General features: G+C 40.4%; 1 protein-coding gene across 1 annotated transcript in view; it reads left to right on the top strand.

The window, feature by feature from the left end:
• Positions 1 to 2471: 2471 nt before the first annotated feature.
• Positions 2472 to 25074, top strand: part of Tmem87b (transmembrane protein 87B) — a 60301-nt gene continuing 37698 nt past the window's right edge. Inside the window, exons 1-6 of the mRNA XM_087202587.1 lie at positions 2472 to 2787; positions 14884 to 14944; positions 19578 to 19669; positions 21951 to 22082; positions 23090 to 23140; positions 24898 to 24988. Coding sequence (XP_087058713.1) covers positions 2656 to 2787; positions 14884 to 14944; positions 19578 to 19669; positions 21951 to 22082; positions 23090 to 23140; positions 24898 to 24988 — 559 coding nt within the window. The 5' untranslated portion in view covers positions 2472 to 2655. The remainder of the gene's footprint in view (positions 2788 to 14883; positions 14945 to 19577; positions 19670 to 21950; positions 22083 to 23089; positions 23141 to 24897; positions 24989 to 25074) is intronic.

Genomic DNA, 25074 nt, shown 5'->3' with positions numbered 1-25074 from the left:
CATTTGTCTCTTCATGAATGCCATGTCTAAACATGGTTTGCACGACATGGGTAGTGAATGTGCCCACACTACAGTAAGCTATAGGCACTCCTCATTTAACGACTGAGTTCTGGTCCTGAAATTAGGTTGTTAATTGAATTGGTCACTAAATGAGAAATTGTATATAGTTATGTACCTTACAATATTCAGAACAAGGAAATAGTCAAAGGAAACTCCAGCTTGACAACTTTGCTTTTATTTGCATAACTCTTACACACAGTACTGTATTGTATAACAGAACATAAAACTACAGCACTGTACAGCACAATCAGCAGAAATTACACTACTGTATAAACAAGTTAAACTGTACCAAAAAAAAGACACTGAGGCTCTATCAACAAGATGTACAGAACTGTATGAAAAAAAGATGGATTGTAAATCTGAACAGTGTGCCTCAGTCATAAGTTGGAACAGTCATTAAACAAGTAGGTCATTAAATGAGGAATAATTGTACTCCAATTACTCCTTCCTGTGGCATTTGTTCCTCACGATCCAGTTTCCAGCACGTCCCTCTTCTCCTGCTGCCCTCATCTACCTTGGTAATCTCAATATCTTCCATGACGTTGGTCTTTGCTTCCATCAGTATTACCACAAAGTCCCAATTGTCTCTTCTAACATTAGACTCATATATGGCCTGTCCACTCTGACACTCCTTTTGTATATCTCCTGGGCAGCATGGATTTAACTTGTTCAAATTTTCTCCTCCTGGTGTTCCATGTCTCAGTTACTCTAGCTAGAAACCTGGACATCAGCCTCAATTCCTCTCCAGCCTAAGCCCCAATATTTAACCAATCATCAAGTCTTCTTCATTTAAAATCTCCATCCTCATGTCTCTGAAATGCATTCAAATTATCCCCTTGATTGTTTCTGTGGTTGAGGATATCATTTCTGAATTATTATAACTTATTCTTAACTGGTTGTGTGAATTATTATAATATTCTTTAAACATTTTAATTGACATAATTATACATATTGATGGTGTATAGTATGATAATTTAATACATATATAATGTGTCATGATCAAATCAGGGTAATTAGCATTTCCATCTCTTTAAACATTATTATTTCACTGTTGGGAGCCTTCTAATTCCTTTCTTCTAGTTCTTCATAAACCAAAATCCAGTTTCTCCTATCTGCTCTTCCCTTTACTTCTTAGCCTCTAGTGACCACTCCTCTCTATTTCTATGAGACCAACTTTTCAATCTTTCACATAAGAGTAAGAACACATAGTATTTATTTACCGTATCCGTCTTCTTACCCTTAATATAATGTCCTCCAGGTCCTTCTATATTGCTGCAAATGACAGCATGTCACGTTTAATTATTGCTTTTTTTTAATGGTAGTGGGGATTCAATCCAGGACCTTTGCACTGAAGCTACATCCCCAGTGTACTGTATTTATTTTGAGACAAGTTCTCCCTAAGTCACTGAGTTGGCTAGGCTGAGCTCTGACTCACTATCCTCCTGCCTCAACCTGAGAGTGCCAGGATTACAGGCATGTGCCACCAGGCCGGGCTTTAATGCATTATTCATAACTGGTCATCCCATTGTTGACCTCAGTACATTTTTCCTATAACAACTGAAATGATCTTTCTTGTCATTTCACCCATTACATATGATAATGAATGAGCTAGTTCTCTTAGAGGACAAGACACGGATTTAATTTTAATAGTAGAATGTTCCAGGCATGTATTTAGTTTTAACAGTAGTACACCGTAAGACAGATCTGTCTTGCTACCTCTAAGCTTTTAACAACCAGGCAACTTTGTTCTGAAAATTAATTTTCTATCCCTGTTAATGTTCACAACACAATGTCTCATGCTCAACTGGCCCTGCCTGGTCCCAGCACTTTCTGGGCACTTTCCACGAATTTAAAAGTTTGTTTCTCCAGATCTGAGAGCCTCGGGGCAGGCGCAGGTACAGAGGGTACAAGAAACCGGACCCCGGGAGCAGAACTTTAGTTCGTATTCCATCCATAGCCCGCACTGATCACAGGAGTCCTGACCCTGAGCTTGGTGCCTTCAGCAGAATCCAGCTCCTGCCAGATGCGGGCTCCACTAGCTGGCCAGTACAGAACCCCGCCTTTCCATCTGGACACACATCCTGGTTCCGGCCCATCTCCCAGCCAGGGCCCTCACCCACGTGGCGATCCCGCCCCCAAAACCGGTCCCGCCTCCACGACCCAGCTCCCACTCCTTCCTTCCACGCGGATTCTCATCAGCTCCATTTCCGTCTGGGCGCTAATTGCTTCGCGATTCTTCTTCCCCAGGGGTCCTGCCCAAACCCCGCCCACCTCCCCATGGTCCCGCCTACCTCGATCTCTCCACGCCCCCCCCAATTTCCCCCATGATACCGCCCCACTCCCGTTCCCCGCCCAGCTCTTGGCCCCGCCTCCCGCCACGCCCACACCCCTGTATTCTCTATGCAGACCCTGCCTTCAGCCCCGCCTCCACAACCGGCCGGCATCCCAGACTCCCAGCTCCCCTCCAGGCCCCCGCTTCCTCCAAGAGCCCAGCCCGAGCCCCTCTTTCCGGCTCAGGCCCGCCCTCCGGGGGCGGAGCTGGGCCAGGTGTGGTCTGGGCGTGGCAGGCGCCAACCCAGGTGCAGTTCCGTCAAGATGGCCGCCGCGTTCCGCCTCTCTGCACCCCGGGCTCGGCTGCTGCGCGCCGCCCTTGGCCTCCTGTGCTGGGCCCCTGCGGCTGTGGGCGCCATCCCCGAGCTCGGGCTGTGGACTGAGACGGTCAATGACGTAAGTGCTCTGGGGACCGAGGCACAGCGCAGCGCGGGGCACACTCGCGCCCGGGCCGGGCCTCAGGCTCGTTCGCCCGCTTACGCCGGGCCCGCCCGGCCCCAGGACGACTCCTGGGGCTTTGTGTGCGAGGGGCGCCCTTGCTCTGCCCGACTGGGCCTCGGGGAAGGGGTCTTCTGTTCTCCAGCAACTCCGTTCCCGAGTCCTGCCCCTAGCTCGGCTCCGACGCCGTCCGGCTGGGTCGTGTCCTGGTGTGTTTATACCAGAGCCCGAATCCCTCCGCACACCCAGCGGCATCTTTAGCCTGGAGCACACTCGTGAGGCTCGGGACCACTGTCCAGCCTTTCTGTTGCAGCATCGACTTAGAAACCGTGTGCACCACTTCCACTTTTTCTTTGGATGAGGTGGACCTTGCTGTGGTCACCGCACTGCTCTTTTCCTTTGGGTTTTTGCATTTCTCGAGGGCTCCCATGATACTTACTCGACTGTGTGAGAGTGTGTGTGTGTGTGTGTTTGTGTTGGGAGGGGGGTGTGTGGAGGGGGGCGGGATGTGTCTGGACACACTGGTGTGGAAACTTTACTAGGATAGGCCAATAGAGAACTTGGCCTCCTGTGGTTAAAGGAGACTATGTGGGGGGAATGCGGGGATTGAATTATGGAAAGTCTTGTGAAAGAGACAGGAGAGTGGAAGAGACAGTATTGCCTTCTCTTTGGGGTCAGATGACTCATCTAGTTGTTGGGTTATTTTCCACATGAATTGAAATTATGTTCAAATTCTAAAGGTGAAATGTATATTTTGGTTTCTTCAGCCAGAAAAGGTAGTATCAGAAGCTACAGATACAACTCAAGGGCCACACAGAGGAACAAATGTAAATGTTTTTCTATATCTTTCAGATTCAGTACAGCCATTTCTTCTAGGATTCTTCTGAGTTGGTGCCTTGTGTTGTTCATCAATGGTATTGATATAGGACCTCTAAATGATATAGGGGAAACAATATAACTCCCAACCTGTTAGATGTCAGATATGCCGAGTTTGTGTTTCTTAAAATCGAAGAATGAATTTTAATGAACAGCGGAGGTTAAAGGTAGGAAATATCCATTGAGAGGAGAGATTTTATCTCCTGAGAGGCAGGAGGGGACCGAAATGGGTTTCCGAGGACTCCACTTCACAGGGCAAGTTTTATAGAGAAAAATCAGAGGTGGGTACAAAGTGGGACACAACCAATAAGGTTACAAGTATAGCCGGTTAGGTAATGATCCAATGGAAAACAGATCACATACCAAGTGTATATAGAAAGCGGAAAGATCTTTTCTAAGAAATGATGGATCTGGAGGTCTGGGTAACCCACTAGAGTGACTGATGTCTATCTAGATTTTATTAGGCCTGGTGTTACCACTTATCTTATCTCTTGGGGAAGTATGTCATTTTGTCTTTATCTTGAGGCTTGGTTTCTAAGAGATGTGCCTCTGGCCACAATTGTAATGTGTTTTTATCTTTTGTACTGACTCTGTCCAGGGCCTAGCCCTGTCTGATTGCCTAGAATATTATTTACCTAACTTAGCTGTCTGTAATAGCATAACCTGTGCATCTCCATTAATTGAGTTACTCTGAACAGTAAAAAGCATAATGAGGTTTGTAATATTTCTGTATTGACTGCAACTTAGCAAATACCATAAATGAAGAATAAAACAATGCAAGTGAATCAGCAACATGCACACTGTTAGTCTACTTGCCTGTGTGTGTAAAGATCATTGCAAGTATACTTTGGTTGATGAGAATCCAAAAGGCCATGAGGGAAGAATGAGCTTGGTTCTTTCAGGAGGAACATTTTTAGGTGCTGGGAATTCAGTCAGGCTAACCACTTCTAACTTTACTGCTCACTAACTCAGGCCAGTAGTGACCTATGAAACCCTTCTTAGCAAAAAGTGGGCTGGTTTTTTTTTTTTTTCTCCAATATCAAATTGTTGGAACTTTAATTTAAGAATAAGAAGAGGGAGTGGGACTTTCTTTTGTTTGTCCTGCATCCAGAAATGGTTCTTTTGACTAAAAGTTCAGCATTTTGAGCACCACTGTGTGCCATACACTAGCTTTATCATTGCTTTTGCCAAGAAGAATTTTAGACCCACCCCATTCCTTCAGGAAGCTTGCACAAGAATAGAGACAAGAGATAGATGTGTAATTCTATACATAGGAGGATACTCAGGATATTGTAGTAGTGCTAAGGAACCAACCTAACCCACTTTCTGATGGAGAGGTGTGGCGGGTCTCAATGAATAGATATATTTTCTTTTTTTTTTTTTTTTCATTGGGAATTGTACCTTTATATAATGCATCTTGGTTCTTATTTTTTCCCCATTCCTAGCCCTCCCTTCACGCCCTCCACCCTTCCCTATTTACAAAGACTTTATTTCCATTTCTCATCATTTTTTCCTTTCCCTTCTTTCCTTTCCCCTGCCCCTCCCACTACCCCTACCCCTTTGGACCTTTTCTTCCTATTTTACATTATCGATTATTCATTCTAATCATTGATACATTTTAGGTATACAATATAATGACATTCATCATTGGAAATTTGCACCTTTACATAGTCTCTCTTGGTTCTTATTTTTCACCCTTGCCCAGCCCTCCCTTCAACCCCTCCATTCCTCCCTATTTACAAAGATTTTGTTCCTATTTTTCCATTTTCTCATATTAATCCCATTCCCTTCTATCTTTTCCCCTAGGCCTCCCACTTCCTTCCCCTTTGCCCCTTTTCTTCCTATTTCACATTACCTATTATAAATTTAGTCCTTATTTACACTTTCAGTTTCTCACACCAGAGAAACTATTCTGTATTTACACAAGTGTGTCCTATTTATTTCATTTAAGAGTATTGCCTCAGTGTGCATCCACTTAGCTATAAATGCCTCTAATTTCTCATTTTTTATGGCTGAGTAGTACTCCATTTTATTAAAAAGCCACATTTTCTTTATCCAGTCTCCAGTTGATGGGCATTTGCGCTGTTTCCAAGTTTTAGCTATTACAAACTGCGCTGCTGTGAACATGGGTGCACATGTATCACTGTGGTATGATTCTTTTAATTCTTTGGGGAAAATTCCCAGCAGTGGAATAGCGGGGTCAAATGGGACTTCCAGTCCTAGTTCTTTGAGGTATCTCCATACTGATTTCCACAGTGGTTGCACCAGTCTACACCCACCAGCAGTGGAGCAGGGTTCCCCTTTCCCCACAGCCCCACCAGCATTTGTTATTGGTTGATTTCATGATAGCAGCCATTCTTTCTGGAGTGAAGTGGAATCTCAGCGTTGTTTTCATTTGCATCTCTTGAATGACCAGTGATGTTGAACATTTTTTCATGTATTTATTTGCTATTTCTACTTCTTTGTCTGAGAAGTGTCTGTTCATTTCAGATGCCCATTTTTGGATTGGGTCTTTAAATTTGGGAGGTCTGATCTTTTTAAGTTCTTTATAGATTAGAGATAGTAGACCTTTGTCTGAAGAAGAGCAGGTGAAGATTTTTTCCCACATTGTGGGTTGTCTCTTCACACTGCTGGTGGTTTCTCTTGCTGTGCAGAAGCTTTTTAATAAGAAGAGATCCCATTTGTTGATTGTTTGTGCTAGTTCACGGGCAACTGAGGTTTTGTTCATAAAATCTTTTCCTACACCAATGTCTTCAAGGTTTCTACCTAACCTCTGTTCCAACTGGTTCAGAGTTTCTGTTTTAATATTTAGATATTTAATCCATTTTGATTTTAGTTTAGTGCGTGGTGAGAGATATAGGTCTAGTTTTAATCTTTGGCAAGTTGAAGCCCAGTTTTTCCAGCACCATTTATAAAAGAGGCTATCTTTCCTCCAGTGAGGGTGTGTGGCTCCTTTGTGGAAGATGAGATGGCTGAGTGTGTCTGGCCTTGTTTCTGCATCTTCTAATCTGTTCCACTGGTCCTCAGGTCTGTTTGTTTGCCAGTATCATGCTGTTTTTATCACAGTAGCTTTGTAGTAGAGTTGCAGGTTGGGGATTGTGATACCCCCTGCCATGTCTCTGTTACCTAGAATTGCTTTTGCTATTCTGGGTCTCTTCTTGCTCCAAATGAATTTTTGGATTGTTTTCTCAAGGTCTATGAAGTATGCTGCTGGGATCTCAATTGGAATTGCATTAAATCTATATAGCAGTTTTGGAAGTATGGCCATTTTCACTGTATTAATCCTTCCTACCCAGGAGCAGGGGATGTCTGTCCATTTTCTGATATCATCTTCAATCTCTGTTTTCAGAGTGCCATAGTTTTCAGAGAAGAGGTCTTTAATTTCTTTCGTTAGGATGATTCCTAGGTATTTCAGTTTTTTGGATGCTATTGTGAAAGGAATTATTTGCCTATTTCTCTCTCAGTGAGTCTGTCATTGGTGTAGAGGAAAGCTATTGATTTTTGTGTGTTGACCTTGTAACCAGCTACTTGACTGAATTTGGTTATTAAGTCTAGAAGACTTTTGGTGGAGTTCTTGGGGTCTTCTATATAGAGTATCATGTCATCTGCAAATAATGACAATCTAACTTCTTCATTACCTATCTTTATTCCTTTCTCTTGTCTAATTGGTGTGGCTAATGTGTCCAGAACTATATTGAACAAGAGTGGTGATAGTGGACATCCTTGTCTTGTTCCTGATTTTAGTGTGAAGGATTTCAGTTTTTGACCCTTTAGTATGATATTGGCTGTTGGTTTTTCATAGATGGCTTCTATCAGTTTGAGGTAGAGACCATCTATCCCAATTTTTTGTAGGGTTTTTATCATAAATGCATGTTGGATTTTGTCAAATGCTTTTTCTGCATCTATGGAGATAATCATATGGTTTTTGTCCTTGGCTCTATTGATATAGTGTATTACATTGATTGCTTTTCGTATATTGAACCATCCCTGCATCCCTGGGATGAATCCCACTTGATCAGGGTGTATGATCTTCTTGATGATCTTCTGCATTCTGTTTGCCAGTATCTTATTAAGGACTTTTGCATCTATGTTCATTAGTGAGATTGGCCTATAGTTCTCTTTTTCAGTTGGGTCTTTCTCTGCTTTGGGGATCAAGGTGATGCTTGCTTCCAGGAATGAATTTGGGAGTATTGCTTCCCTTTCAGCTTCATTGAAGAGTTTCAACAGTAGTGGCAGCAGTTCCTCTCTAAATGTCTTGTAGAATTCAGCAGTGAAGCCATCAGGACCCGGCCTTTTCTTAGTTGATAAGTTTTTAATTACATTTTCAATTTCATTGGTTGATATTGGGTTGTTCAGAATTTTTAGGTCTTCTTCGTTCAACTTTGGTAATTCATATGTATCTAGGAATCTGTCCATTTCTTCTGTATTGTCCATCTTATTGGCGTATAGGTTCTGGAAGTAGGTATTGATGATCATCTGGATTTCTGCTGGGTCTGTTATAATTTCACCCTTTTCATTCCTAATTGCATGGATTTGGGCCTTTTCTTTCCTTTTTCTGACAAGGTTGGCTAAGGGTTTGTCAATTTTGTTGATTCTTTCAAAGAACCAACTCTTGGCTTCATTGATTTTTTTTGTATTGCTCTCTTAGTCTCCATTGCATTGATTTCTCCTCTGATCTTTATAATTTCCTCCCTTGTATGAGCTTTGGGGTTGTCCTGCTCTTCTTTTTCTAGAAGCTTGAGGTTCAGCATCAGGTTGTTTAATTGGGCTCGTTCTGTTTTCCTAATATGCGTATTCACTGCTATGAATTTCCCTCGTAAGGGTGCTTGCATTGTGTCCCATAGATTCCGATAGTTGTACTGTCATTGTCATTTAATTGAAGGAACTGTCTGATTTCTTCTTTAATTTCTTCTGTGAACCATTGGTTATTCAGAAGTGTGTTGTTCAATTTCCACGTGTTTATGAAAGTTTTTGAGTTTCTTTTGCTATGGATCTCCAATTTCATCGCACTATGGTCTGATAATATACAGGGCATAAGTTCAGTTCCTTTGCACTTACTTAAACATGTTCTATGTGTGAGTATGTGGTCTGTTTTTGAGAATGACCCATGTGCAGCTGAGAAGAATGTGTATTCTGATTTTGTGGGGTGGAACACTCTGTAAACATCTGTTAAGTTCATTTGTTCAAGAGTTCGATTGAGTTCTAGTATTTCATTACTTACTATTAGTCTAGTTGATCTATCTATTTGTGACAGTGGGGTGTTGAGGTCCCCCACTACAATTGTATTAGTGCATATATGACTTTTCATGTCTCTTAGTATTTGTTTTATATAGTGGGATGCACTAGTGTTTGGTGCATAGATATTTATGATTGTCATCTCTTCCTCTTGGATTCTTCCCTTTACAAGGATGTAGTGTCCTTCTTCATCTCTCTTAATCAGTGTTGGTTTGAAATCTCCTTGATCTGCCAAGAGGATAGCTACTTCTGCTTTTTTTCGGGTTCCTGTTGCATGCAGTATTGTTTTCCACCCTTCAACTTTCAGTCTGTGAGTTTCCTTTTGAATTAAGTGTGTTTCTTGTATGCAGCATACTGTTGGATTTTGCTTCTTGACCCATTCTGCCAGTCTATTTCTTTTGATTGGTGAATTGAGACCATTAACGTTGATGGTTATAACTGAAACGTATTGCCTTGTCTTTGCTATGACTTTTTCTTTTTGTTGGGTTCTCCCCCTTTCCATTGAATTTCTTGTCATGCCAGATGGGTTCATTCTGCTTTGCTTCCTGGGGTTGTGATCCTCAATGTCTGTTCCTAGGCTATTGTGTAAAATTCTTTGGAGTGCTGGTTTGGTATTCACGAAGTTCCTAAGGTGCTCTTTGTCATGAAAGTATCTTATTTCTCCATCCATTTTGAAAGATAGTTTTGCAGGGTACATCAATCTGGGTTGGAGGCTGTTTTCTTTTAGGGCTTGGAATATGTCACTCCGAGCTCTTCTTGCCTTGATGGTTTGTGTTGAGAAGTCTGCTGTGATTCTGATGGGCTTTCCTTTGTATGTGATTTGTTTCTTTTCTCTGACTGCTTGGAGAACTTTATTCTTCTGTTATGTTTCTGGAATCTTAACAATTATATGCCTATGTGTAGGTTTTTTTTGATCAAGGCTATTTGGAGTCCTATATGCCTCACTTATGTGTATGTCAAGCTCTTTTCCCCTGCTTGGGAAGTTTGCTACCATTATTTCTGTGAAGAGATTTTTTATGTCATCTGCACTCTCCTTTCTTCATTGAGCCCAATCAGTCTTATGTTATTCTTTTTTGCATCATCTAGCAGCTGCTGGATTGATTTCTCATGTTCCCTCATAATTTTGAAGCAATTTTTCTTTTCCTGGTCACTAATTGCAATCTTATCTTCCATATCTGAAATTCTGTCCTCACATTGGCTCATTCTGCTGCATAGACTTTCAATGGAGTTTTTAATCTGGAAATCTGTTTGGGTCTGCTTTATGCATTCCATTTGTTTCCTATGTTGAGATTCCATCATGTTCCTCAGCTCCTCTAGTTTTTTTTATCTGTGTCCTCTCTAGATTTATTGATCATGTCTTGCACAATGGGCACAATCTGTGCTGTTATGTGAGAAATTATTTCTGATTTCATTTCTTCCAGATCCCCTTTTGTTGCCAGTTCAGTGGGTCCAGGTGGTTGAGTATCAGAGTGTTCCATCTCATTTCCCTTTGGGGTTGCTGTAGGTGATCTGGAAGTCTGGTTTTGAGACTTATTTACATGTTTCCTCATTTCAACTGGGGTGGGGGGCTGTTAGTGCCTGCACGGATTACCTCCTCTGAGCTGGGTGAGGTGGGACAGGGGCCGGGAGCAGCAGTAGGGATGGTGACCCAAAAGCCCTTTCCTGTGGGCTGGGATCAGCCGGAGGGATGGTGGCCAGGAAACCCCTTCCTCTGGACCAGGAGCAGTGGTATGGTGGCTCAGAAGCCCCGCCCTCTGGGCCAGGAGCGGTGGGAGGGATGGTGGCCCGGGAGCCTCTTCCTCTGGGCTGGGAGCAGTGGGAGGGATGTTGACTGGGAAGCCCCTTCCTCTGGACCAGGAGCACTGGGACTCAGTACCTTGGTCTGGTGGTCTGGTGTCCTCTGTGTCTTTGTAGTGTGGAATCAGGTGGCTGCCTGTCTGCAGCGGGGTGATTCGGTGTCTTCTGGGCGACTCAGGACCTTGGTAGGGCGTGCACAGACCTGCCTATCTGCAGCGAGCTGGTTCGGTGTGTGTTCCGCGCGACTGGGGACCTCGGTAGGGTGTGGGCAGACCTGCCTGTCTGCAGCGGGCTGCTTCGGCATGTTCTGCGCGACTCAGGACGTAGATAGGGCATGGGCAGACCTGCCTGTCTGCAGCGGGGTGATTCGGCATCTTCCGTGCAACTCAGGACCTCGTTAGGGGGTGCACAGACCTGCCTGTCTGCAGCGGGCTGATTCCCCATGTGTTCTGCACAACTCTCTAGATATATTTTCTTGGTAAGAAAATAAGGAAGTTGAACAGCAGCAGTGCAGGAAATTCGTGGTGCTTCTGCTGAGTGAAGTTCTGGCATGGTGCTTGAGGGGAGTGAGGCTGCCACAACCATTTTACACCTGCACTTGACTTGAACCTAAGGCTAGGAGTCTCCAGAACCTGCAGGCGTGAGGCAGAGCTTATCAGTGGGTAAAGTAAACTGGTCCATCCTGATTACAGATTGCATGCCTCTCCTGACTTTTGGTTTGGTTGAATACTTGATGGCAGGGGAGGCACAGGATTCCCAGGTCTCCTTTTTAAGTGAGTCTGGGAACCATATTTTATGATATCAACTCACTTAAAACTAACTTAAAACATACCCTCTTTATAGGTTGAGTTAGCTATACCTAAGTACCTAATTTTGGGTGTGAGTGAAAGAGAAACGGTTCAAGGATTTTTGACAAATGGTGATTGTTCAAGCTGGTCCAAGGATAAATTATAGGCTAGAGGCAGAAGTACCAGTTATGCTGTTGCAGAAGTCTAAGCAGAAACTCACTGAGAGAGGAAATAGAGAAAAAATTTGTTTCACAATAGCATCCAAAATAATGAAATACCTAGGAATCAGTCTAATGAAAGAAGTCAAAGCCCTCTCTACTCTGAAAACTACAGTACTCTGAAAAAAAAAGATCGGAAAGGATATCAGAAAATGGAAAGACATCCCTTGCTCCTGGATAGAAAGAACCAATATAGTGAAAATGGCTGTACTTCCAAAACTGCTATATAGATTCAATGCAATACCAATTGAAATTCCAACAGCGTATTTCACAGAACTAGAGAAAACAAACCAAAAATTCATTTGGAACCAGAAGATACCTAGAATAGCAAAAGCAATTCTAGACAACAAAGACAAGGTAAGGGGTATCACAGTCCCCAACTTGAAACTATACTCCAAAGCTGCTGTGATAAAAACAGCATGGTACTGGCAAAGAAACGGACCAGAGGACCAGTGGAACAGATTAGAAGATGCAGAAACAACACCAGACACACTCAGCCACTTCGTCTTTTTTTCTTTTTTTTTTTTTTTGGTACTGGGGATTGAACTTGGGTCCTTTTGCTTGCATAGCAGGCGGCGAAACCACTGAGCTAAAACACCTTCACTGAGCAAAGATAGCCTCTTTAATGGTGCTGGAAAAATTGGGTTTCAACTTGCCAAAGATTCAAACTAGACATATATCTCTCACCGTGCACTAAAGTAAAATCAAAATGGATCAAAGATCTAAATATTAAAACAGAAACACTAAACCTGCTGGAAGAGAGGTGAGGTAGAACTCTTGAAGACATTGGGATAGGAAGACTATGAACAAAACCTCAGTTGCATGGGAACTAGCACAAAGAATCAACAAGTGGGATCTCTTCTTATTAAAAAGCTTCTGCACGGAAGGGCCAGGGATTTAGCTCAGTGGTTCCAGTGCCTGCCTCAAAAGCGCAAGGTCCTGAATTAGATACCCAGTATCTCCCCCGCCCCCGACAAAAAACCTTCTGCACAGCAAGAGAAGCCACCAACAGAGTAAAGAGACAACCCACAATGTGGGAAAAAATTTTTTATCAGCTATTCCTCAAACAAAGGTCTACTATCTAGAATATATAAGAACTTAAAAAAATCAGACCTCCCAAATTTAAAGACCCAATCCAAGAATGCGCCTCTGAAGTGAACAGACATTTCTCAAAGAATAGAAACAGCAAATAAACATGAAAAAATGTTCATCACTGGTCACTTAAGAGATGCAAATGAAAACAACACTGAGATTCCACCTCACTCCAGAAAGAATGGCTGCTATCAATAAATCAATAACAAATGCTGGTGGGGTTGTGGGGAAAAAGGGAACCTTCTCTACTGTTGGTGGGAGTGTAGACTGGTGCAACCACTGTGGAAATCAGTATAGAGATATCTCAAAAAACTAGGATTAGAGGCCCCATTTTACCCAGCTAGTCCCCTGCTGGGTATCTTCCCAAAAGAATTAAAAGTATCATACCACAGTGATATAGGTGCATCCATGTTTATAGTGGCACAGTTTGTAATAGCTAATTCTTAAAAACAGACCAAATGCCTATCAACTGGTGACTGGATGAAGATGTATTTTTTAAAATATAAAATGGAGGACTACTCAGCCATAAAGAATAATAGAGACATTTATACCTAAATGGAGGCATATTGAAGCCATACTCTTAAGTGAAATAAATAGGACACACATGTAAATACCGAATAGTTTCTCTGATGTGAGAAACTGAAAGTGTAAATGAGGACCAAAATGTATGATAGATAATGCGAAACAGGATGAAAAGGTCCAAAGGGGAAGAAGAAGGGGGAAGTGAGGAAGGGGTAGGGGAAAAGAAAGAAGGGAAAAGAAAAAATATGAGAAAAGGAAAAAAATGGAAACAAAGTCTTTGTAAATAGGAAGAGGCAGAGGGGTTGAAGGGAGGGCAGGGGAATGAGGAAAAATATGAACCAAGATATATCGTGTACAGGTACAAATACCCATTGATGAATGGCATCATACTGTATACCTAAAAGGTACCAATAAACTTAATGAATTAAAAAAAAGAAGTCTAAGCAGGAATATTGAGGGCCTGAGTTAGATTGCTGGTGGCAGGCATGGAGAAAAAGAACTAAATTTTTGGAAGGGGCCTGTGAGAGAAAGTAGGCATGTATTCAAGATTGAGCAGTGGGGGTGAAGGAGCTATGACTGATGACTGGATGGCTTCACCTTCAAAGTAGACAGTGTAGGATGAGATGGTGAGGAGAAGAGAGGAATGTGTCTGGAGCAGGGTGCTGTGGAATGCCTGTTCGACATCCTAGTGGACATGTCTTAGGCAGTTGGATACATGGAGCTGGGGCTCACAGGAGTGATCTGGGCTGGGGTTTTATTGCTATTGTCCTATCCACTTGTTCATGTAAAATAGTCTCTTCTCACATGACTTATTCTTGAGGAGGACTGTTTGATTTTAACTGTGGTAAGAGATATGAAGCAGAATGAGTGCTAGAGACCCTATGAAGGAGTTGTGGGTCCCTGGAGATCAAACCCAAGGCCAGGAGGAACCTTTTAGCTGGGCCTTGAAGAGTAAGAAGGAGCTAACTAGGTGAAGAAAAAGCATGAGAAACGATTTTTCAGTAAGAAACAATTTTAAGCAAGTGCAGGTTGACCACTAAGGCCCTGAGGGTAGGAAGGAGTATCATGCATTTTGCTAGAGATGAGCAGCCTTTGATTGTGCAGGGTCCTTAGGCATTTTGGTGTGTCCTGATTACAGTGGTAAGCCATAACATTTGGGGAGGGAGAGAGTTGTTTAATCAAAAGTACATTCATTTTGATACCAAGAGAGCAGTATGTAAACATACAGTTGTTTCATACCACATCAGAGCAGTGATAGTTGCGCTGGCCGCAGCCCTTCCCTCCTGTGTGCCCCTGGCCCCAGCTGAGACCACATGAGTCTGCCAGACAGGGCCACCTGATCCTCACTCACGTCTGCTGCTGTGGATGTGCTGGACAGTATTGTAGGCAAGTGAGTGTGTGATCAGATTTACATTTTAAAAGACTCTTGTGCTCGGGCAGGAGTGCAAGAATTAGAGCTCTATATTTTGTAGAGTAAAACTATTCTTAAAAACATTAACAGGATTTTTCTGTATTTTTTATTTTAGAAATCGGGACCTTTGATATTTAGGAAAACTATGTTTAACTCTACTGAGATCAAGTTTTCTGGTAAGTATAATGAAAACATACTGATAAATAATCATCTATATTAAAAGCATACATTAAAGTAAACATTGTAAATAATATATAGTAAGCTAATCAGCTGTTTAGTTTTTCAGTGGTTCTAACATTTTTGAGTTTTGTTTCAGTCAAGACTTGACTATTTTCAAGAGATTTTTCTAATATTTCAAAAAATGACTCATTGTTTAACAATTATAAAGTCTAATAAATGTGCTTAATCAAAAAAGTATTTTTCTGTGAAATTTGACTTTGAGTCCCAGATTTTGAAATTAGCTAAAATTCCTTTCATGAATATAGGAAATGTCATGATTGTGATAAATCCCTTGTGCTCCAAGAATTTTCTAAATATACATTATATCATAGTATGAAATAATTGCTGGACATTTTAATTAATTTTCAGTTAGTTCTAGGGTTTAGGAAAGGGAAAGTATTGTTAGGTATGGTCTTTTCTGTTATGTGCCAATATTTTTGATCATTTTAATGGGTTACCATTGGATTATATTCACTGTGGTCTGTTTTCTCTTTTTGTTTCTAGTATCTTGATTAGGAAAGTGGTTGTCAGAGTGAAAGTCTCAGGATAAGGAGTAGTTTTCACTAGGTAAATCTTCCCCAGGATCTAATGCTGTGTCCCCTTTCTCTCTCACACCATGCTCTGAGCAGCTGTGGGAGGCGATTCCCCCATTTGTGGGCTTTTCCTTAGGGAAGCTAGGCCAGCCAACAGCTAGGAAGCAGAGGTAGTTTAGAGAAGCTCTTATGTTGTCATCGATCATGGTGATGTGTGGTAAGAGGAAATTGAAGTCCCAGGTGGGCGAGGTTAGGCATGTCTTTGCTAGACAAGTAGGCTTTAAACCATACTAAGGCTGACAGAAGGGTTTATGGGGGGAAAAAAAAGTAATGTGGGCCACTGAAACACAGAATTTGATTTTTAAAAATGGTTACATAATTTCTGAGACCAATCTAAGGGTAGATCACAGTCAAGACATTAACATATTAACATAAAGAAAGAAGGGGGCAGCACAAAGGATTTAAGAGCAGAAGTACCACATAACACAGCTGGCTTTTAAGTCAGGCAGAAGCTGAGGGTGTCTCACAGCACCATTAAGAGAATGGTCTTCTTCAGCCACGATTACAGCTGTGTCACAGGCTGGCTGGTATGCAGGAAGCACCCTCTGAGCCTCCTTGTGCTGGTGCTGTGCTCACCGAACAACCTTCTCTTCACCACTGGGTTTCTAGGGAGGCCTGCTGAAGGAAAGGAGTCAGCTGGTTGTTGCACGTCTACTTACTGTTGCCATGTAAGTGAGTAAATGAGCATTCTAGTGTGTACATCCACATTGGAAGTGTACTGAAAGCATAAGATCAAGTTTCCCTGTTCTTATAGACCCAGATCTTAGTGCCAGCAAAATTAAGGACCAAGCCTTGGATATGTGTTCATGCTGTTTTGATGGATCAGATACCTGACTTTCCCTTAGGTGACCCCTCTTTTGCTACCCTGTTGAAAATATATTTATTTGGAGCCGGTGTTGAAAATCTCTCAGTATAGGGCCAGGGATTTAGCTCAGTGGCACCTAGCCTGCCTGGCAAGCACAAGGTCCTGAGTTTGATCCCTGGTACCAAAAAAAGAAAAAGAAAATCTCTCAGAGTTCACTGTATTAACAGAACATAGCAAATACACCGCCTATTTAATAATCTCAGTATAGCCAGAAAAAAAGCTTTTGAAAAAATTAAACACCCGTTCAAGATAAAAGTTCTCTGAAAACTTGGAATAGAAGGGAACTTCATTAACCTGATAAAGAGCATCTGTAAAAATATCTATAGCTAGGGCTGGGGATTTAGCTCAGTGGTTCTGCCGCCTGCCTCACAAGCACAAGGTCCCGAGTTCGATCCCCAGTACCAAAAAAAACCAAAATCTATAGCTAACATCACACTGTCAGTTCTCTTCAAATTGATTTATAAATTCATTTTAATCCCCAAAATCCAGCGGAATCTTTATGTAGAAATTAACTAGATGTTTCTAAAATTTTACATAAGGATATAAATACATGGAATAACCAAAGCAAGTTTGAAGAACGAGTTTGAAGGGTTTTTGCTGTCTGATTTCAGAACCTGCATACAGTTATAGTATCATGACAGTGAAGCTTGTCAAAGAGACAGACGTACAAAATGATGAAGCATACTGGAAAGCTTAGATATAAACATGCATTCACACAATTAATTGATTTGCAGCAAAGGTTCCTGGGTAATTCATAGAAGAAGGGAGAATCTTATTAACAGTTGATTTGGGACAACTGGATATCCATATGGAAAAAAAAAAAATCTCATGGGTTTAGACACTAGACACATCTTTTTCCCTCCTCTTCTGGGATTCTAATTACATATATGTTAAACCACTTGATATTGTTCCCCAGGTGAATGAGATACTGTTATTTATTTCAGTCATTTTGGATATTTCTTTATTGTCCCCCAGGTGAATGAGGTACTGTTATTTCAGTCTCTTCATCCTGTGCTTCATTTTGGGTATTTCTTTTGCTTTGTCATTAGATTGACTGATCTTTTCTTCTGCAGTACCTAATCTGCTCTTAATCTCATGCTGAGACCTTTTTATTTCAGAGTTTTGTTGTTGTTTTAGTCTCCATAAATTGAGTTGTTTATTTGTTGTTTGGTTTGGGTTTTTTTTTTTTTGAGACAGAGTCTATGTAGTTTAGGCTGGCCTTGAACTCACTCTGTAGCCCAGGCTGGGCTCAAACTCATGGGAATCCTTCTGCCTCACCCTCTGGAGTACTGGAATTACAGGCATGCACCGCTGTGTCCTGCTTGAGGTTTTTTTTTTTTTTGATATGGGGGATCAAACTCAGGACCTTGCGCTAGCGAGGCAGGCGGCAGAACCACTGAGCTAAATCCCCGGCCCTCTTTTTTACATCTTATTTTTCTCCTTGGTATTTTCATATTCTCCTTTACATCGTTGAGCATATAAGACATGTCTATTTTCACATTCTTGCCTGCTAATTTCATCATCTTTGACACATTTTCATGTATTACATACGCATTATTTTTGTTTAGATGATGAATATTGTAAATTTTGCTTTCAAGTACTAGGTGATGTTGTAATCTTTCAACAACTTTGTTTGAGGAGATCATTTCTTGTGGGTCAGCGTGGTCCTTCCCAATTTTGTGTTAAAAGTTCTTTTAGGATGGATCTAGAATAACCTTTACACCAGGACTAATTTAGCACCATATCTGAGGTGCAGTCATTCTGCTTCTTTCCTGAATGCATGGTGTATTCGATGAGGCCTCTCCATTCTAGCCAGTGGAAACCCTAAACAGTACCCAGCCCTATATGAACTCTAGCAACCGCTGGGCTTCTCCCTGTGCACAAGCAGGCTGCTCTTCAGCCAGAGAGTCAAAGGAATGACTGTGCAGACTTCTTTTTCTCTGTGTAGCTGCCATCTCTTGGGTATTCGGCCTAGCAGTTGTACTGGCCTTTGATTCTTGAACCTCTCTCTCTGGGCTTGGTTTGGGTTCCCCATATATAGGTCCCAGCCTTTCAGATGACCCATGGTGTGCAGTCCCCTGCCATGTTACATCAGTATTGGTCTCGGTAACCAGTAGACTATTGCAGAAGTAGTGTGTATTACTTCTGAGGCTATATTACAAAAGCTGCTCTGGCTCCTTCTTTGCTCCTTTCCTGAATTTTTTTCTTTTTTTTTTGGTACCAGTGATAGAACTCAGGACCTTAGGCTTGCGAGGCAGGCGGCAGAACCACTGAGCTAAATCCCTGGCCCCTTCCCTGAATTCTTGCTTGGGGGAAACCAGCTACCATGCTGTAGGGACACTCTCAACAAGCTTTCATAATTGGAGACTTAACCCTTTTCATTCTGATCAATCACATCACCCAGAACTTGAAATGATTGGTAATAGCTCATTATATTCAAAATAAAGGGTATGTTCCTTGCCAAAGTGAAAGAGCACTCATGGATTTTTCCCTGCTTCAAGACTTCCCTTTCCCTCCAATCCATGTTCTAACCATAGTGCACTATGTTCAGGGGGTCACACCCATGCCACGCTCACACTCACTTGTGCATTTGCATGTGCTCTTTTCCTTCCTCTTCACCTGGGTGACCTCTGCTTCTCCTCCTCCACTATAAGCCTGCCAAAGCAGTTCTTCATGCTTCCTAGAATATCTTAAGTGCCCTGACGAGGTCTCCTGTGGCACTCTGGGTACTCTGTTTCCACCCTTTGGTCTATTAACAGTGCCTATTTTGTTGTTAACCCTCTCCTCCCCAGTACTTTTTAGGTCATGGGTGGCAATTACTCTTTTTCCATCATGACCTTTTCTGGTACACTCCTTCAATATAAGTGAGTAGCAATAATATTTTAGACTGATATAAGCTGTGACTCAGTTGAGTCCAGTATTGGGCAGATGAATAGTGTTATGGCAACTTTTGGTTAGCTATAATAGTTTAATGAATTTGTCTAATTTTGTAGTGACTTTAGAGAAATTAAGTAATGTTTTACTCATCTTGACATTAAAGAGTCCTATTTTAAATTGTATTCTTGAAATCTTAAGTTTACACTGGACTATAGATATTATTAATGTAAAATGAGACTTTTTTTTCCTGAACAGTTAAGTCATTCAGGTGTTCTGGGCCTGTGAAGTTTACCATAGAGTGGCATTTGAAGTATCATACCTGTCACAATGACTATCCTGATCTGGAAGTAAGTAAAACACAAATGTATATAAAATTATGATGGAATATTAACCAATATAAGGATTTATTAGCTCATCAGATGAGGAGGCTAGAAATAGAGATTGTGATTTTAGAAGTGGCCCAGATCAGTTTTGGCACTCAAAGCAATAAGTCAAAGTATATGCTTTCTGAGAAGACTATAAACCTTTCAGTTTCCTTGCGTCTTACAAAAATTTTAGTAAATACTTAAATCAGACTCATAGTGGCCATTGATAAAAGGAGCTGTGGGTCACTTGTAAATGAAAATCAGATTAATTTGAGAAAGAAATTTACATTTCACTTTATTCAAAAAACTAGTTGTAGGGAACTTGTAACTGAGTTCAGGATGGTCTCAGAGGTGAGGAGAAGAAAGGAGAATCTGGGGTGAGGCCACAGCATGGGGGAAGGAAAAGAGGCTAGGCTGAGGAGGCTTCTCCTGCCCCATGATGGCACTCAGAAGCCCAGGGTCGCCCCTCTTGGGGGGCTGGGCGGGGGGGGCCATGTGCCAGGGTCCTGTGTTACTCAGCAGGGTGTTTCTTGGATGTTTCTCACAATGGCTAATTGGAATCATTTCCTATTCAGCTTCTCCATTACCTGTTTGGCTTCTATCCTGAGCAATGTATGGGTATCTGTATTCTCATTAGTATTATCTTCCATTTGGAGTAAAAGATTCCAGTTTCCTTGAATACTGTCTATTTGACTTTATCCCTAAATATTTTACCCCTTCACTGTAAATTCTTTAGTGCATATTGCTTAAGGGTATATATTCATTTAGATTACATAATATTACAGAAAATTTAACATTGATAGAATCTTATTATCTTTTTTCTTTTTGGTACTGGGGATCGAACTCGGGTCCTTGTGCTTGTGCAGCAGGCGGCAAAACCACTGAGCTAAATCCCCGGCCCTACAATGCTATTATCTAATATAGGCCTTATTAAAATTCCATCAGTGTCCCAATTATATATTTTATAGCAGTTTTTTTCCCTCTAGTGTAGGACTTATTGCAGGATCACATTACATTATCTTTCCTTATTTATTTTAAGACAGGGTCTTGTTAAGTTGCTAAATTGCACAGGCTGGCCTTGAACTTGTGATTCTCCTGCTTCATCCTCCCAGAGTGCTGGGATTACAGGCATACACTACCATGCCTGGTGACAGTGATATTTTTGAAGTGTACATTTTTGTAAAATGTCCCTCAGTTTGAGTGTTTCTGATGTTTCTTCATGATCAGATTCAGGTTATACACTTTGGGTTGAATATTACAGAATACTGGTTTGTCCTATTTTTGATGATGTTAATTTGATCAGTTGATTAAGGAGGTATCTGCCGGGTTTCTCCATGACAAAGGTACTACTTTTTTCTTTGTTATTAACAATTTTTGGGAAAATAGTTTTGAAGCTGTGTAAATATCTATTCATCAGACATTCATCCATTTGTTTTATCATCCTTTTGTGATTCTTGCCTGATGAATCAGTGGTTATTATAATGATTACTAAATGATGATTTTCTAATCCCATGTTTTCTTCTACATTTATTAGCATCCTACTATATGGTGTATATATTTTCCTCTAGTGCAGTGATGGCAAATTTTTTAGAGCTTTCAATGATAACAAACAGCTAGCTGTGGCACACATGCTGGTTTCACCACCACTGTGGTGTTAATTAATCATCAGTGTGGACACATTTAATTTTTAAATTTTTACTTTGTCGTATGTTGAAGTCTGCTCTATTACTATTCTTTCCTATTTTGCTCAAACCTGTTTGGTCAGTGAGAGCCAACCTGCCTTGATGACTGGGAGCTGCCATTAGGAGCTTGGCTTGTTTATTTTTCTACAATCCTCAGGCTGTTGAGGTTCTCTGAGCTGAGCTGGGATAGATAGCTCTATGCATTTGCTTTCTGTTACTGTTTGGCGATTAAGTGCTGTTTTCTTTCTCTGTAAAATCCTTTACACATAGGATAAAGTAGAAGTAGCTCCAAGACAAAGTCTTGTCTTATTTTTTTCTGGGAACTTTCTTTGTGGTGGTACCTTAATCACTTGCATTATATATTATTAAATCTGAACACATTGGAATGACTAAAATGTTATGAATGTTAGATTGTTAGAATTACATTCAGAACTTTTTTCTCTTTGATATTTTGTTTTACCTCGTTTTTTCAAGAATTCTAAACAATAAAATCTTGGTATTATTTAGATATTAAGTTTTATTTATCTTCTAGGGAAAGAAGTATGGAAATAAATTATAACATAGAATTTTACCTTGAGTAGGAGAGGTCCCAAAAACATGAACTTCGTGTTGATGAAGATTTTTGTGGTTATTTGAAGAACATTGACTGTTGGAAAACAAAAAATGAGAACTTAGATTGCAACAGTGATTTACAGGTGTTTCCTTCATTGAATGTGAGTATCTGTCTTACCATGTTAAAATAGTTTATTTTATTCACAGTGAATACAAATATCAATTTAATGTCAGTGTTTTAATAAAGAAAGGTATTAAAATTGTTGATTCTCGGTTTTAGGAGTTTTGTGTGTATAGTAGTACATAATAAAGTATTGATACCCTTCTCCTATTTCTTTGTGCCTCTTTGTAGCAACATCCTTGTATCCTTTTATGATCCCTCTCTCTAATTTATCTCTTGTTCTTTCCATTGTACTCAGGCCTTTGCCCCCATCATCCCATCAAAACAGCTCCCATCAAGGTCACCAATGACTGCATGTTGTTAAATACGGTCTTGACCTGTCAGCAGCATTTAACCCACTTGGTCACACCCTCCTTTATGTCTGTTCTCCTGCCCAACAAGTTAGGTTATAAATGCAGTCATCCCTGGATAGGGAAGGCTCTGGGTTATTATTTTAACTTATTTTCATTCCTTTGGGGGGGCTGGGGATTTAGCTTAGTGGTTCCACCGCCTGCCCTGCAACCACAAGGACCTGAGTTCAATCCCCGGTACCAAAGGAAAAAAAAAAAAAAATTCCTCTGGAAATTCTGAAATGAAAATATGTCCATTAGTAAAAATTTAAAGGAGTTTTTTTTTAAATCGTGTGTAAGTATATAGTGTTAAATATATAGAAAAGTACACATAAATACATACCTGGATGAATTCTTAAAAGACTGAGGATACCTATGTAGATCCAGATCAAGTACAGAATGTTTTAGCAGCTAGAACTTCCTTTTCTTTCCTAACACTTGCCCCACCAGTAATAAACACTACCCAATAGTAAACACACTATCAAGGAAATAAGTTGTAAAAAGCAGAATTTTGTTACTTATGTTCAGAGTACAGTGAGATTTGTTCTGTAATATTCAGCTTTCAAATCTTTATTTTCTTGTAATTTTTTAATTAAAACTTTTCTACATAGAAATGCAATAATATAACGTAGAATTATTTTACTCTTTTTTTTTTCAGAATAAAGAACTAACAAGTAGCAAAAATATTTCAGACCAGGAAGGATCAATGGTAAACCATTTTATTTGTCATTAAATAAAATATGTACAAATTATAGTAAGATTGAAAAAATCTTACCAATGGACAGAATTGTAGGGGTTATTAAAATTGGAAAAGAGGGCTGGGAATTTAGGTCAGTGGTTCCCCTGCCTGCCTTGCAAGCGGAAAGGACCGGAGTTCGATCCTTGGTACCAAAAAAAAAAAAGGACTAAACTATTTAAAACAATGTTTTCTCACATATACATATGTACATATATACAAAAATTTTGTATATATAATGTTGTAAATATATGACTGCCTTATTTCAATATCTCTTTCAAATTATAAGATTAACTTCTAGGGTGATGGTGCATTCCTGTATTCCTGGTACTTGGGAAATTAAGACAGGAGTTATCACAAGTTCAAGCCAGCATCGTCTATATAGCCAGTTCAAGAGTGGCTACACTATATAATAAGACTCTGTCTACAAAATAATTAGCTTTTGTTCAGTCTTTCTTTTCTTGAAAAAATAGAATTCTGCTTCTGAATGTGTAGGATAACATAGTGGGTCACTGTCATCACTAAAGTTATAAAAATAGAAACCATGAATGTGGTAGTATGGTGGGTGGGGTTGGGGGAAATTTGATATTTTGGGGAATTTCTAGGACTGAGAAGACCAAAGGAGTTACTAGTAGGGACTGAAAGTAGGTTTAGGAGAGCTCATTGTTTGCTTTTATCCTGTGACTCTTCACATTTCTTCTTCAGCCATCCTAAAGCGAATCTGATGATGGCAAGCAGGTGTTCACCCTGCAATGTCTGGGACAGACTTCACACAGACTGTTTTATGGAGTAGAAAGGAATAGAAAACATTTAGGAAGGTAGAATGTGACAAGTTTGGTCCAGTTATGTGGGACCATTGGAGACTCATAAACACTACAGTGGCAGTTTTGTTCCTTTGAGGGACCACAAATAACATAGTCCCTGAAGAAATTTGAGTCATTTAGCCTACATAATGTTGGCCCTTGAGCCTGCATCCATGGATCCACATCCATAGATACACTAACTACACGAAAATATTTGGGAAGAAAATTCTGTACTGAACACATACAGACTTTTGTTGTCATTAGTCCCTAAAAAAATAATATAGCCACTATTTGCATAGCATTTACATTATATTAGGTATTGCAAGTAATTTAGAGATAAATTTATAGGAGGATGTGTGTAAATTATATGCAAACACCATCCAATTTTACATAAGGGACTTGAGCATCTGTAGATTTTTGTATCAGCTGGGTGGTGTGTGTGTTGAGGGGCAGATCCTAGAGTCAATCTCCCATTAACACTGAGAGGCAGCTGTCCTTAGTCTGACTCATTTCTACAACACTGACTTCCTTGTCCCTCAGCTTTCTTGTTTAAAAAACGTGTGTAGTTAAAACTGAATGCTCAATAATAGTAGATAATATATGAGGAGCAATATTTGAATGATAATATCAAAACATGAAGTGGTAGTAATGTGGGAGAACCTATAGAAATATAAAAGGTAGAAGATGTTGAAGACAGAGAAGACCCTTTTTCTTCCTCTACCCCTCTGGATCTGGGAAGATGGTGGTTAAAAAAAATGGGGCATTATCTATTTTCTCTACCACTCCTTTTCTCTCTTTTGTGTCTTTGTTTATTCAAAGTAATCTAATTAAATTACCAAAAATTACTTTACAGTGTCGTCAATAATTGGGTAACTATATCTTACGTAGCAGTTTGTTGAAAATAACAGTTTTTCCCTTCTATTTCAGGATGTTGTAGCAAGAACACAGAGAGATGGGTTTCATATCTTTATTGTTTCTATTAAAACAGAAAAAACAGATGCCAGCTGGAATTTAAATGGTATAGTTAACTGCATGCATATTTGTTCACTGTTTGCATTTTTTGTGTTCTATATATTTCGTTATTCAACTGAATGTCCATTTTCT

This window comes from Heterocephalus glaber, unplaced genomic scaffold, assembly GCF_053883595.1.
Source record: "Heterocephalus glaber isolate CG9 unplaced genomic scaffold, H.glaber_assembly_v1.0 deba00000470, whole genome shotgun sequence".
NCBI lineage: Eukaryota > Metazoa > Chordata > Mammalia > Rodentia > Bathyergidae > Heterocephalus > Heterocephalus glaber.
Note: the sequence above shows the minus strand (reverse complement) of the source record. Positions and strands in the feature narration are given on the sequence as shown.